This window comes from Poecilia latipinna, unplaced genomic scaffold (assembly GCF_001443285.1).
Source record: "Poecilia latipinna isolate Pla-1442-1.1 unplaced genomic scaffold, P_latipinna-1.0 Scaffold1623, whole genome shotgun sequence".
Classification (NCBI taxonomy): Eukaryota; Metazoa; Chordata; class Actinopteri; order Cyprinodontiformes; family Poeciliidae; genus Poecilia; species Poecilia latipinna.
The window spans coordinates 84,992-100,779 of NW_015114239.1; the positions used below are offsets into that span (position 1 = coordinate 84,992).

General features: G+C 39.8%; 1 protein-coding gene across 1 annotated transcript; it reads right to left on the minus strand.

Moving 5' to 3' along the window:
* Positions 1–494: 494 nt before the first annotated feature.
* Positions 495–15,389, minus strand: LOC106964104 (probable E3 ubiquitin-protein ligase TRIM8). Its single transcript, XM_015059381.1, has 5 exons — positions 12,832–15,389; positions 4,411–4,506; positions 2,920–3,185; positions 1,390–1,505; positions 495–1,305 (listed from the first exon to the last, which is right to left on the minus strand). The coding sequence occupies exons 1-5, from the start codon at positions 13,435–13,437 to the stop codon at positions 596–598; spliced, it is 1,794 nt and encodes a 597-aa protein (XP_014914867.1). The 5' UTR covers positions 13,438–15,389; the 3' UTR covers positions 495–595.
* Between the last annotated feature and the right edge of the window lie 399 nt (positions 15,390–15,788).

Consider the following 15,788-nt stretch of genomic DNA (forward strand, 5'->3'; position numbering starts at 1 on the left):
GCAAACGTTTTGAAAGAAAGCAACTCTTCAGCCTCAAATTTATCCTTTTACTGAGAATAAATTTAATGTAGCAAGCTTGAAAAAATTTTAAATTTGAAACAAGATGCCTCTTAAAACAGTAAGTGTGCAAAATTATTTTTAATTTTTGAATTTAAAATGAATAACATCCCTTTCTTACAAAAAAAAAATCCCCCAATCCCCCCCTTTGGTTCATGTGTTTGTTTGTTTGTTTGGACTTTCCTGTTTTTAAGTCAATGATTACTTTAATATTGTTGAAAAAGTACTTGGCAGATTATTTCACCTATGACAAGACATTTTCTCCATGTAACAGTAGAAATAATCTATTACTAATTTTTCATTAATATTAAAGGAACAGACTTAAAACAAGTTCCTACATCTTCCTGAAAAATTAGTTTGGTTTTATTTCAACTTTACTAAAATATTTGCACTAGAAACCAGAGAAAAATACTTGGTTGGATTCTGTTTTTGCAGTGTTCGTGAGCTCAGCCACTATTTGTAGATTTCAGGTTTATAAATCTGTAAAGGTGTGTGCTATTTTGGTGCCCGTCTCTATTTTAAGAGCATAACCGCTGCGTTAACTGGTGACGTAGTGCTTGGTGGACGGTTGCCCGTACAGCCCGTAGAAATCTGCATGTCTGTGCGTCTGTGAGGCGTCTATCCAGTCCCTCACCGCCAGCCCCTGCATGGACGGCCCTCCGGAGGCCAGGCCCGGAGGGGGCGGGTAGTCCTGGGGGCTCACCCAGGGGAAGGAGCCCGAGCGCGGGTAGGGAGGGTGGCTGCGGTGGCCTGACACCGACGGCACTCCGGAGCAGTAGCAGTTATCCATGGTGCAGACCAGGATCTTCCTGCCGCCGTACTGCGGCAGCACGGCCTGCTGGGAGGAGTGGGAGGAGCCGCTGCCGCCCGGCGGGAAGTGGGAGGAGCCGAACACGGAGCCGGAGTGATGGTTGGTCAGGGAGCCGCTCCCGCTCCCGGCGCCGCCGCCCTCGCCGATGTGAGGCGGCGCACAGGGGCCCAGAGTCTGCTGGTTGGCGGACTGGCCCTCTCCAGAGGCGGAGCCGGACCCCAAGTAGGGCTGCTTGGCTAACGACGAAGAGGAAGAAGAGGAGGAAGATGAGGATGAGTCTTTGAAACCCGGAGTGGCGTTTTTCCCCGTGCTGCCATTTCCCTCCGGGAAGGCGGTGGAATGTTTCCGTTTCTCCGCCCCGGAGCCGGAGCCGGAGCTCTGGCCACTGGGGAAAGCGGCGACGGTCTGCAGGAACGCCGACGGCGGGGTGAGAGGAACTGAGACAAAACACACAAATTAAAAAACATTTAATCACAGAGGGTCAGGCTGATTCTCCACGTGCCAAATGTTACGCTGCCTACCCTCAAGCGTTCGCTTCAAGCTCTTCTCTCGCTTTGCGATCTCAGAAAGAAACAGCTTAGAGTTCAGATTCCCCACTTTGTAAGGAGGGAGGCTGCTGCCCACGCATGCCTGCGACCTGCAACAAGGTGACAACAGCAAGAAATCATGATGAAGCATCGCAATAAAGTAGAACATAGTCAAAACGTTTGTTTCTGTAATTCACTTCAGAAAGTTAAACTCGTTTGTTAAAATTGATTTACGACACACAAAGTGATATTCTTTCATCACTTTTTTCCTGTTAAGGAATTTAGTTATAGAGAAAACTTAAATATTGAATAAGATTATTAAGAAATATTTTTAATACAGAAATGCAGAGCTATGGCTGCATCATCACTGACAAAAAGCTAATTTCTAGAGAAGCTGGCTGGCTATTCAAAAAGTACTGTATCCAAGAACATTAATGGAAAGTTTAGTAGAAGAAAAAACTAAGGTACATAAAATAAAAAAGTGGAGAGCCAGAGAATCCAAATAGCTGAAAGTCCAGTGTGAAATTTTCCACAGTAAGTGAAACCACTTACTGTGGATTTGAAACTTCAGCTCAGAGGCTGAAGTTTCAAATCCGATTCTAATTTCAGCAAAATTAGTTATCAATTGTCCTGACTAATCACCCTCACATATTAGGGTGATGACCCTCACATGACACCTTCACATGTCATCATCAAGCACGATGGCCGTCTGCGATCTGGTAGATAAAATCAAGTTCCCTTCTGTGAACTGAACCAGTTCAGGAACTCGTGTTCCTGTTTTCAGTAAATTGCTAAACGACACTTCTAAGACAAAATGTGCAATCGCCGCTGCTGATCGCCTGCATGTCACGCTGCATCGATGAAACGGTTCGCATATGAGCCACATGGCTTAAAAAATTACATTTAAACATTTTTCATACCTGATTGATTTCTTTCTCACTTTATTTTCTAAAACAAAAATTACAAATGACAGAAAACATTTTTGAAAAATGTATTCATTTTCTTTTAAAGCCTGCCTTCTGTGAGTGGTGTGATGTTGCTGAAAATGTTTGCTAAATTACAAAAATAAAGTCTTCATATTAGCAGAATAAAAACATAAGATTGCCAGAGCAACTTAAAATTACGAGAAAAACATTTTAATGACTGATCAAGTTTTGATAAGTTATTTTGCTCAGATGTGACAGCATCATGTGATTCTTTAAAATTAAACGGTTTAAAATTGTTTTAAAGTTCTATTACTGGTAATAATTCAATGCTAATGTGTTAAAAGATTAAGTATTTGCTTATTGTAAAACCAACTTCACAACATTCCTCATTTGGACTTTTTGTTATTTTCCATGTAGGAGTTCTCATAAAATTATTACTTTCCCTTTCTAAACATTACAAAAATTTATTTACATGTAAATAACTTAATCTACACAATACATGACTTCACATTATGAATTGGACTGCTGAAAAAATTAATTTTTTGCTCATATTCTGCACCAGTATCACCCAAAAGGCAGGCCAAAAATGAGGCCTCACCTGTCTGTGAGGATTTTAACGGGTTTCGTGTTCTTCATAAAGCTCAGCTCCTCCGCCTTGCTGAAGGCCGTGTGGATGGAGCTCAGCAGCTTCTGGGCCTCGTGCCGCTGCTCCCCCAGGGCCAGAACCTGCGCCGCGTTCTCCTGGAAGAAGCGAGCCTGAGCCCGGTCCAGGGCCTCCAGCGTGCGGCCGAGGTCCTCCTCCAGGAGCTGATGCATGCGCTGGTACTGCAGGCGCACCTCCTCTTTCAGCTCACACACTCTGTCCTGTGGACGGTTTAAGAGTGAACTAAAACTGCTCTTTGGATATTTCCAGAAAAAAAAACTGTCACCATTTTGTGAAAGCATAGCATGAGACAGTTAACACTGGGCAACAGCCAATAAAATTGTCTGGGGTTTTTAAAACTGTTTTAGGGTGATTTTGATGGGCTGAATCCAAAAATCACGTTGGTTTTGCTCAATCGGGTCAACTTTCTGAACTGAGCTACGTATTAGTTTGGGATGCAGTCATGACGCCTGATTACTGTTGGACATTTCTGCTGCTCAGCATACGAGGCGTTCAAAGGAACAGAAGTTCATGCCCCAGTGAAGACGTAAGGTTCAATTTACAGAAATCCAAGTTTGTATCATTTAATTAATATACTCTGGTATAAAACTATTTTTTTTCTCCCAAAATCTCTTTTGGATGAGAAATCTTAACGGAAATGAACTGATAATGTCACAAAAATGTTATCAATTTAGTCAGAAGATCAGATTTCTCTAAACCAAATTAGAATAAAAACTTGACCTGATTGAGAAAAATGGATGGCATTTTTGGATTCAGTGGTGTAAAATAGTCCTAAATCAATGGAAAAAACAGACAATTTCCAAAATATATTTTTTAGTAGCCCAGTGCAATCCCTGAGCTAATATTGCAGTCTACAGAAATGCACAGCTCCCGACCAAAAACAACTAATCAGAGTCAGGAGGCGGGTCTTAGTGCTGTCAATCAACCTAATGTACACGCTGATAAAAATGCTAATGACGGACAACAACTTACAGTTACAGGAAAACCAGTTATCTGCTGTTATTGGCTAGTTGGTCATTCTAGCTAGCCTTAGCTTTAAGACCTGCCTTCTCGCTCTCATTGTGAGAAGGCAGAGGAGCTAGATATTTTCACAGATTATCTGTCTCATACCATACTCAGGGTTTCCCCCAGTTTATTATAAGCCTGGCGGGTCACCAGGCTTTACTTGTGCCCCCACCAGGCTTAGCATAGCTTGTTTATTTAAGTTTTTTTTAAATGTTTGCATTTTTTAAGACTTTATAGATGGTGTTCAGACAAAAACGCATGACTATCAAGTGATATTTTCAAATTTCCTGTCAACTTTAAACTTTTTTTTAACTTACTGCAAGTCTTATATGTCAAATATGCAAAAATATATATTGTTTATAAAAGTTGCGTACTGCAGCTTCACAGTTAAAATGTGTGAATAAAGTCCTTCATACGTACCTCCACTGTACACTTGTCAGAGTCAAGTTTGCAGAGCTGCTCTTCTATCTCCTGCACTCGCTCCTCCACGCGCTCCTGCTGTCTCAGCAGGTTTTGCTGGAAAAAAAAACAACAACAGAAAGCCAAGAAAAAAGGGAAGTTATAACCTCCAGTTAGCCATAAGCATTCGCTCACCATACCAGAGATACTAGAGCTCCTGGAGCTGGCTAATTTAGTCTCCATCCAACATGCAATCCCTGCTAGGGAGGGAAGGAGGGGGATGCTGCCATGGCAACCAGCAGCTATTTAGTGTTTGCATTAGAGAGTGAGGACCGAAGTTGGGGGAGCTGGAGGCAGAGAGCAGAGATAGATAAATGGTCAGTAAAAAGCTCCGGCAGCTCTGCTCTCCCCTTGGTGCACCTCCGCCTCTTCCTCCTCCTACTCCTCCTCTTCCTCCCCCGTCCAGCACTTTCCTCCTAAAAGACATTAGATCACCCACTGGAGGCTGCTCCATGAGCTGTGGCGATGTGTTAGCAACAGCACCTGTTATTTCTGGGAGGAGGATGGCATGTGAGCAGTGGCAGACGGCTGCTCAGCCAAACCATCTCCCTGCTCGGCAAAAACAAAAACATCTTATCAGGTGTTTCTGGTGCAATTTCAAGTGCAAATATCTTAGCAAACCTGAAATAACACAAAACGTACAAGTAACTTTTTAAGCAAGACATAAGAGGTTTTTTAAGTCAGCAATTCCTTAATATTGATTCAAAAAGTATTAGTTTCACTGGCAGATTATTTCATTTATAACTAGTACTCTATCAAAAGTTGAAAAGTTACTTTTAAGTTAGTAAATTTGAAATAAGACAAAACTAAGATATTGTGTTTTTGTAGTATGTTCAGCTTTAGCTGCAAATAAACTAGACACAGGTGCTTATTATCATTATTATTAATGTATTATTATTATTATTATTATTATAACTGGACAATCTGGCTTAAAAATAAAATATTTGATTTTAATAATTGATAGAAATTGATTTATTGTCCAGTACTAATTAATTTGGACTTGCTAAACTATGGCTATCAAAGTGATTTTCTTAAGCCCCTGAATCATAATTTAAAAAACAAACAAACAAAAAAAAAAAGTATATAGATTTTGCTACTCTTACAGGGTACTGAATTTAATAATTAAATACTTGAGCATGTCTACAGTGTAACCAATAACAGAACATTTTCTGGTTGTTTATCATTTAAAGCTAGAAAAATTGCATGAATAACAAAGCAGAGTTTCCAAAACAATAAAATAGGCCTATGAGTCTTATTATTGTCTGATTCTTCTTGTGTTAGAAATACTATCAGAGTATTGTTGTTTTATTGTGTTTATACAAACATGGAGAATCAACGTTCAGTTTTGCAAACTTAGACAGCACCATCATCTACTTAGCAACCCAAAACAACTAAATGGCAACATTTAGATTTATGATCAAACATGGAGAACCAACCTACATAAATAAAACCTCATCATAACTTATGAAAATACTCCTCTTTATTCAAAACCGTTTACCTATAAACATTCTGCAATCCTCATCGATTTAGTATCGGGGATAATCTGCAAATTTAAATATCCTCACAAATAAAACCGAAAACTTGCATTAATATTGCAGGAAAGCCTTTAGATAGAGAGAGAGTGAATCCTAAACGATCAGCTGCTCCCTCCAGCTGAAGGTTTCTTCACATGCCATCATCATCCTCAGCACAGAGGCATTCCAGCACATAGCAGCTGATTTTACCATTAGTGATCAGCTGCTTCAGAGGCCGATAGGAAGGAAAAGCTGCACAGTGTCGGGTCTCGGCGGCACATGGTCGGGAATCGCTGCCCTACATAGCTCTGTTACATGCACAGTTGGTTGGATCCAGGACGGTGACCTGGTTGTGCTTACTGATTGAGTTAGGCTCTGAGCAGAAGCCAGCGCAGGACCAGGAGGAAGAGGGAGAGGAGGAGGAGGGGGAGGGGGCGTGTCTAGCTACATGTATGGGATACCTTTGGGGGAGGGAAGCAGAGGTTAAAAAACAGAGGAAGGGTGCTCTTCAGCTGTCATTTCACTACAGAGCCCCTTCCATCAGCGCAGGAGAGGAGGGCTAGGGGGAAGGTCGGGTCTGGCTTTGGGTGGCTGCTGGATGGCGAGAGGGAGGTGAAAGAGGTTTGGGGGCTGATGGAGATGGAGAGCAGGGCAAGGGAGGGGCTGCAGGGTGAGGGAGGGGCTGTAGGGTGGCGAGTGCATCATCATCATCATCATCATGAGGACATGATGGCAAATAACTAAATATCCGGATGAACCGGTACTAGTCCTACAGCGGCTGACTAAAGTCGCATAATTACAAATTTCTGACAATTATTGAGTCAGTAAGTAATATTATTATTATTACTTTGTTCTCAGTTATGTATGCACGTTTGCCCTACTGATTTCTTGTTTTCAAAAACATGTTTGAAATAAATAAATAAATGAAAAACAAAATGACTTTTTATGTAATATTTACATTATATTAAAATTAGGACCAGGATTTTAAAGTGTCAATTTCAATTAATTAATTACATAGATCTTAATGCGTTAAAAATTTTAACCCAGTGAATCACGTTTTTTTTTTTTTTTTTTTCTGCATCTAAAAGTCCCAAGCCGGAACTTTTCTTGTGTGTTTCTAGTACGTCCATAAAAGTGACGCATAAGCAGCTTCTGCAAACAAATATATGGATGACAAAGCTGCTTCTCTTGGACCATTGGGGACTCAGTTTTGCTTCAAAAAGACTATTGTTGTGTTTAAGTTGTGCTAAAAGGAGTTAGCCAGTCACCAAAGTCATTAAAGCCTAAAATATCATGTCAGTGGTAAACATGTTGCTGCAGCACAGACGCCCCCAACACCGTCGTCAGCAGTGCAGGTCGCTTTTAGTATAAAGACCGTGACAGTCTGGACAGATTTTAAGATGGAAGATTCAAAAGTTCAGAAAGTTATTCTGTCATTATTTATTTATTTGAAACAGACAAAAAGTAAAAACAATTAAAAAAATTAATTAAAATTAATTATCACGCAATTTTGCACTGTTTGAAAAAGAGCAGGTTGAAGATACATGATTTTATGATTTCCTGCTCCTCTCACACTCATCAATCTACAAACATTTAAATCTCTAAACACCAGATAAACTTAAATTATTTCCACATTACATGACTGATTCTTATCCTTAAATGTACAATCATTTATAAATTTTTTATCACCGACAACAACATTTTTGGTCCTTGGGACACCGAATCTATGCAACATATTTCCCAATGTTGCATAAGCAGTTTTTTTAAACTGGTTTATATTTGTACTTTTTCTGAACTGTCAGTTTTCACATTTAAAATTTCTGTTTTTCTGTTAGGCTCCACATCTAGTGGGCTAACTTGTGCAAATAAAATCTCAATATCAATGTGTGCAATATTTATATCACAAAGAACTACAAACTTGCCTTTTACATGCTAATGTAACATTTAACCAGGTGGACAAAGCTTTACAGCAGAAGGTGCTCCAATTGGACAAAGAAAGAAAATAGCAACCGATATTGGCATCGCAATAATTACCAGTATTGTGCAGCAATATATATATATATATATTTTTTTAAAAACTAGTCTTGGTTAAAACATGAACTGTAGCTCAAAAAAAGTCTTGATCTCTAAAGGAATTTATCTGGGAAACAAGAACACCTACAAAACATTATTAGAGATGGATAGCCAATAGATATTAATCTCTGCAACAGCACCAATAACCTGATTATTTTTTATGTGCAACCAAATATGAAAATGCTTATCAGACCTGTTTTAACCATCTGGTACAAATTTAATAACCTGGATCAATACAGCACAAGTTAGAATATTTAAAACTAAATCAGGGCTATTTGTGCTCAGTGTTATGGCTGCATATAAGAAAACATAAAAATGGAAACATGCAGGTTTTTTCCTGATTTAGCACCTTTTCGTTGTTTTACCTGTAAATTTTAACCGCCTTAACACGTCTAGTGGGCTAACTTAGATTTTATATTTTATAATGTATTTTTTTGGGGGGGTGGGGGGGACAATACAGTGCAAATAAAATCTCTTACACTAGAAATCAAAATCAGGATGTTAGTTTTAAAAGTTTATTGGAAAAAGCGTTGGTGGGATTTTATATAGTAGGTATTTGAGACAAAAGTAGGGCATTTTAGAAATGGCAATAAAAAAGTAAAAGCAATATAACATTTAAACAACAAATGGCTTCCTAACCAAGGGATGTACATGTCAAATATAGAAAACGTATAAAATAAAATGATTTGAAGTTTACATTTAAAAACTAATCCATTAATCTGTTAGATTTGGATGGTGACAACTCTGCTGATGTTTGTTTTTTACAAATGTTTTATTACTCATACAATCCAAACCGGATGAAAATCACCAGATTGCAAAGATAAACAAAAATGTGATGGGTGGGGATCCACCGATCACAAGTTGGTGGCCAAGTTCTGTGAAGCCATAACCTGCTAGTACTAGTTTTTCTTTTTAAAACCTATAAGAGCAGCTCTGAAAATATATTTATTCCAGTCTTTCTAGCAGTAATTATTTATATTGGGAGCAGAGGTCACATGTTAAACAAGGAAAATGATAACAGTTTAGATTTTAAGCTAATAGCATTTAAGATGTTGATGCTGTTAAGGGTTAGAATTGTTAACAAGACTAAAAACAGACCAACAAAGCCTTAGTTTAACAAAAGCTGTCAATATTGTCAAGTTCAGAATATTCAATGCAGATAGTTGAAAAAGATAAAACCTTTGCTGTGCACCGTTTAGCCTTCCCTCAGGAGCAACTTCCACACCGAAGTGTAATGTTTCTAATAGCCCGACCTGGTAGCCTATATGGTTGTGTGTTCATTGAACATAAAAAAATATCCTTAAAATTTCAATTTTTTAAAATTATTTTTCAATAATTATCCAAAAGGTAGAAAACACCAAAAGTAGTGGGGTTGAAACGATTAATCGTGACGAACCAATTATTGATACTGTCAACTAATTTAGTAATTGGTTAGCTGAACCACAAAGATTCAAAAAAGTCAATAATTTGCTGAAAGAACACAAAGCCAAAATTATATATATATATATATAAACATACATTTTCCACTTAACACAAAAATATCTTGGTCTTGGCTTCACCTGGTTCAAATTCTGTAAAAAATGTATGCACCTTTCGCTATCCATGTATCAATCGTTTAATCAAAACAACAATAAACAGATCAATGCTACACTGAGTTTTTTATGTGTTGATGTTAGAAATATTTATTTATTTTTTGCTTCGTTACAAATGTTTAAGTGTTCACTAAAAGAATGTTTGTTGGGCAATAAAATCTTCATTTTCTAATTTATAAAGGGAATTGATTTGTTCATTTGCATCTTTTAATGTTTTTCTAATATTGCATAAAGAAGGTTGAATAAAGAAAAATCTGTAGATTGTGCCCTTCTTTTTCTTATCCAATAGATAGATTAATAGATAATTAAAATAACCAGTAGTTACAGCCCTAAAAAGTAGTTTCTATACATTTTTTGCTTCTTGGGGTAAAACTGTAACATTGCATGTTAGTAAAAGTAGAAGACTCTGTTCAGTTTTTAATAGTTCCACCCAACGGCCATGTCACGGACCCTGAGAGGACATTTAACTGTACGTACAGCTGAGTCATAGCATTACCAACAGGAAAGGCAGCCTAGTATGTCATGGTTGACACCTAAAAATGTTGGGTGAACTATATGAGTCAGTGAGAAGTGACGCCTTCGTGTTTCTCCTCTCGGCACAAGCTGCGTTGTCACACCCCATTTAAACGTTTTTAAAACCGGCAAGAGCAACCGGTGTGACCCCTGTGCGAACCAGAGGTGGTGAACACCCGGACCCCTCCCCCAGAAACCGAATAGGTTAAAAAAAAAAAAAAGAAAAGTCCGCAGAGGCAAGTGATGAATCACTTTAATCCCTCTTTCCTTCGACTTCTCTCCAACTGCCCCGCCCCCTCCGCTCGACAACTGGTGATCCCTGTGCTCGGATGCACCTGTGCTGGGGAGATAAGGCCCTCTGAGGGGCCCTCATTGTTCCTCCCTCCACCGCATTGTTTGCCATTCCAATAGATGAGAATGGAGGCTTGGAACGGGCCGCAACTGAAAACATGCCGGATAAGAGTGGAAGCACTCAAAATGCACGCATTTCATAAAAAACATGAACATCTGATTTTGATATTTTTTTCCACCCCATCAGATTTTCATCCCAAATTTCTCCAGTGAAGTAATTTTAAATGACAGCGAGAGATCACAGAATCTGGCACTTGTTATGTTGATGTTAAGGATATAAAGTAGATGTATGTAAAGAACACTCTTTTGGTTAGTGAAGTAGCATTATAGATACACTTGAACTTTCCTTCTTGATAACCATAATCCAACAAACTCCAACAAGTCTGGTTTGGAAAATTTACAAGTGGATGTCAGTTTCCCTTTTTGGTTGGTTCTGGATTTAACTGGATATGAAAAGGAGTCGATTGCCACAGAATATTTCAGGGATGTTTCACAGCTGCTATGGCAAGTGATGATTTAAGGTTTTTTTTTATTAATGATCTAATCAGTTAGCTGTGAGGAAATGGTGTCATTTGGCTCCGATGCCTAAAATTGACTCCCAGAAGGTTGCTTGTGTTTATTTTGGCCTGATTAGAGTCATATTTGTCATATTTTGCAAGAGTTAACTCGCCGAAATGGGAGTCAAAGCCATGAATAATTGAAACTGGATGCAATATATGTCTTTCAGACAAACACATGAGATCAAATTTAAAAACGAGAGATTTGATTTTTGGTTATTTGTTTAGAATTCAGAAGAAAACTTGAAAAACAATTTAAATTTTTTTTATAGATAAATCAGTGAGTAGGAGGTAGAGGTGTGAATTAGGGAAAAGAGAAACCGACCAATAGCCTGTTTAACTGCTTATAGCGGTGCACTGATTGGCTGATACCAATTTCTGTTTTTGTTTTTTTAGTGCTGACTGGCCAAAGCCCAGTTTTTCTCCCATAAGGATTATAAAATGTTTTCTAGTCCAAAATGTGCTGCAGGCTCTTTGATAGATGCAGCCATTTTTAATCCAACAAAAAATAAAGAGATTTAATGGTCATTCCCACTGTTATACAAATAATTTAAAAAAAATGCTTGAAACATATTTCAGAACCTCAGTGCAGTTCTGAGCACAATTTTTAAAATTTGAGTTAAATTCAATATTTATTTTTACATAATCAATCATCCTTGCAACATGTCACCCTCCTTTGATTCTTATTTTACTTCTTGTGTGTTATCTTGCAGCAATTTGTGAAAATGAATCCATTTATGCAAAGGGCTGAAATGACTAATCAGATTAATCCTGATTAACTGCAGAAGCATCAACAGCCTGAGAGCAGTTACTTATACAAAACTGGACAAAAATATACACATTTTTCATTTAAGATACGAAAACTTTGAAAATATGTTCTACACAAAACTCCTCAAGTGGCATAGTTTTAGCTTCTCCCAGTTCAAATTGTGTAAAAACCATAAGCACCTTTTGCCACACATTTATTAAACAGCTAACTGATGTATTGATGCCAAGTCAAGCAGAAAGGTTAGAAAGTTTTTTAGATGCAGATGCACCCTGTGGTACAAATAATCAAGTGTAAAGGAATGCTGTGTTATTGCATCTTAGGCAATACTTTTTTTTTTTTTTAAGCAAATTAACTATTGGCTTATATGTATAAAATGCTTAAATGAAATACCTGAAGAATGAGCCGATTTAATTAATTGTTCAATCGTTTAGCTGCAGCCCTACTTTTGACAGAATGTTTCTCTGTTAGAAGGGAGTGGTTCCCTCCCACTGTCGCCACATACTTCCTCAGAAGGAGCGGCAGCAGCTCGTCCAATGACTCTATGAAATTGGCTGGGCTTCCCGAGATAGAGACTCTTTACCCACCTGGCTTTAAAAACTGAATCTGACCGGATTGAACTGGAATGTATTGCAGTTGATTTTGACTCAATTATTAGATTCAACTCATTATGTTGCAATTATTCGTATGATAAAATTGAATGAGTTTAATCATTTCCATTCTGATTATTAAGATTTTTTGAAGGGGAATTTTGCTGACAGAGACTTTATAATCCATTTTGTTTATGGTTTCCGTTGTGAGTTGACTTTATTTGCGTCTTATTGTGGATATTTACAATGTCTTCCACTTCTAGTTTGAAGAGTTCTTTACAAAAGTAAGTTTACCGTTTCAAAAAAACAACAATAATGGGACAACTTATCGCCCAGGCCTGGAGAGAACAGAGTTCATCTTTACAGATAAACTAAACATGAAACTGAAAGCATTGATGTGTGAACACGGCATTTAGTGCGTCTTACTCTGATGTCGTTGCGCCGCAGCTCCACGTCGGTGACGGCATGACCGTGGCTGGGGTGGCACCGGGCGAAGCAGCAGTACTGGCACACCGCCGTCTGCTCGGCGTCGCAGTGGTACAGCCGGTATTCGTCGTGCTGCGGGCAGGTCCAGGCCTTGACGGCCTCCGCCTCCACCAGCAGGTGCCCCAGGGCCGAGCACGGCTGCTGCAGGTGCGTCTGGATGTGGGACTGGCAGCACGGGGCATTGCAGCGCAGGCACACCTTGACGGCGGGGAGCGGCGGGCCCCGGCGGCACAGGATGCACTGCAGCGTCGGCGTGCTGGCCTTCTCCACGCTCAGGGCATTGTACTTCTCCACTATGTTGGACAGTTTGTGGTTCTTCTCCAGACTGGGCTTCTGCGTGTAGGCATGATTGCACTCGGGGCAGCGAGCCAGAGAGGAGTCTTTGGCCCAGGCCTCGCTGATGCAGCCCCGGCAGAAGTTGTGCTTGCAGGGCAGCTGGATGGGATCAGAGAACACGTGCAGGCAGATAGGGCAGATGAGCTCCTCCTCAAAACAGTTCCTCCACGTCTCAGCCATGTCAGAGGCCATGGTGGTGCAGGCAGGCATACAAATCAGACCTTTTTTAGGCCGCTTTGTGCGTCTCTCTCCCAGTGGAAACCCGACACTCTCAAAAACCCGAGTCCTGAAAGATCAATATTTGTATGCACACCCTCCCTGACAGATGACGAGTATTGCTTAGTAATGCAGCATGAAGGCAAATTCCCGGAAAACTGAGCTGAAGGAGGCTTCAGGCGAAACACCTTGGTGGATTTCAACACATAAAACAGACGGGGGGATGACGCTGTTCAGATTACAGGAAGCGGTGGTTTCCTTTCCTCCAAGTCACACTCGGAACCACCAGACCTGTCTTCAGTGATTCAGTGTGTGCTCACAGAACAGAACCAAACTCCGTCCGCTACAGGTAAACCAAGGCACAGAGAACCGCTTACCATCACCCAGATGCATGCATCTCCATGTGACACATGACAGGGATCTTGATCTTTTTTCCTGCTGCCACTCCAGGCCTTCACCCTAACCTAACGACGGATTATGGTCGACTATAGCAACCAATTCAGAATGAAAAACGGGCTGCTCAGGTCCACACCCTGGTTGCTATTCTCTATTCACACAGAGAAACGCCTCTGAAAATGTGACTGTATTCCATAGGAGCCTCAAGGACGCCTGATTCCCTCAATAATGAGTACGCAGCGCAATGCTTTTGTCCGCTGAATTATAAATAAGCATCCAGCAGCAATCTAATCACACACAACCTGCGATCGTTTGGCCGCAGGCTGAGAAAAACCCGTCGTATTGCTCAGATGAGAAGGGGAAAAAAACCCCAAGCACAACCTCCTGTCTTTATAATCATACACACACACACACACACACACACACACACACACACAAAGCGATATTTCTGTTTGATGAATGTGGCATATATATGTACACAAGGCCTCTGCTTTCTGCTTTTTATGCCTTATCCAGTTTTCTCTCCCACAACAAAAGGCCTTATAATCTAACTCTTCTGAAAATTACACCCAGGCCATCACGTCGAGGCTGTTTACTGCATAGTTAATCGTTTTAATGGTCCAGTCCAGCTCCTGCGCACAAAACAAAGGCTTTTAGGATCCGCAGGAATGTTGGCTGTCGTTGCAGAGCCGTTTGCTTCCCCCCTCCTCTCCTCTCTCTCTCTCGCTTTGACACATCTATCAAATATCTCCTTTATCAATGATTATTACCACCACTACCCGCCCCCCCCCAAAAGTACCGTTTGTTTTGTACTTTGGTCTCAAACCTTATTAGCCTATCGATGCCTCAGCCTTTAGCTAACAACATATTCGTCCCACTTCCTTATCTCGATTAAATCGCCTAAATTACCTCAGACGTCACCTCACCATTTTCTACCGTAGCACAGGTACACAAACACCGGACAGACGCCTTTCATTACAGCTACACTCATAGCTTTTTCGAGGCAGCCATATTTTTTTATATTTAGCTAATAAAAATACAAAAATATACCCTCCTGTTCTTAAAGGGGACGTCGCGGTTTTCTGTCCTTGTTGGGGCTAGCTGTCATCAGCCATCTTGTAAATCCTCATTTAAAAAAAACGAAAAGGAAAAAAAAAGAAAGAAAAAAAGAAAGAAAAGGAAATATCCGCCGAGAAAAGGCTGTAGGCTGTCTCAACGAAGCTGCTTTTCGATAGCTGAGTTATGCACAAATATACGTAGGAAAAGTCCCGTCACTAAAAAATACAAATCTGTCTTTCTTTCGGTTTTGTAGTCCTGAAGGAGCCGTCTGAACCGGAGGGGGGGTTTATGCTTATGTTTCGTGGCCTGATGTATCCGGTATGAGTCGATTCCGTGCTTCATAAAATCCTATACGGTTGTGAATAATAATGTGTGTTTTCTTCCCCCCCTCCTCTTCCTCTTCTCTCTTTTCTTTCTGTCTCTATCGGCCAGGCTGTGGGGAGAGAAGAGGAATGCAGACAAGCTGACTTAACCTGAGTCAAGACCGACAGCGTTACCACACCATTTCCGGAAGGGCTTTTCAAAATAAAGTTCTGCGTTCTAAAGGTTTTCTACTTATTTCTTTTTTTGCAACACACCTAAAAATAAACAGAAGCGGAGTTAAAACGTAACTAATATTTGAAAGATTTTTGACAGAAAGATTAATTACAATATGACCTTTTGAATGGTAATATTGAAGGATATTGAAGAGGATTAGAGCCACTAAAAAAAATAAATTTGACTTTAACTCTGAACTGTACAGAAGTACTTACCTGCCAGAGCTAAGGAATAAATTCTGAAACAATACCTCATTGTAACATGATACAAAAATCCTTAAAACTGGATAAAAGAGAAACTTTCTCATTTTAATGAGATACTTTGTCAATCAATTTAATAAGACACAGAACTCA

Coding starts and splice junctions, on each gene's coding strand:
- LOC106964104 (XM_015059381.1), bottom strand. CDS start 13,437: ATGCCTGCCTGCACCACCATGGCCTCTGACATGGCTGAGACGTGGAGG. Junction 4,507..12,831: donor TGCGGCGCAACGACATCAGA/GTAAGACGCACT, acceptor TTTTTTTTCCAG/CAAAACCTGCTGAGACAGCA. Junction 1,306..1,389: donor CTTGAAGCGAACGCTTGAGG/GTAGGCAGCGTA, acceptor GTTTTGTCTCAG/TTCCTCTCACCCCGCCGTCG.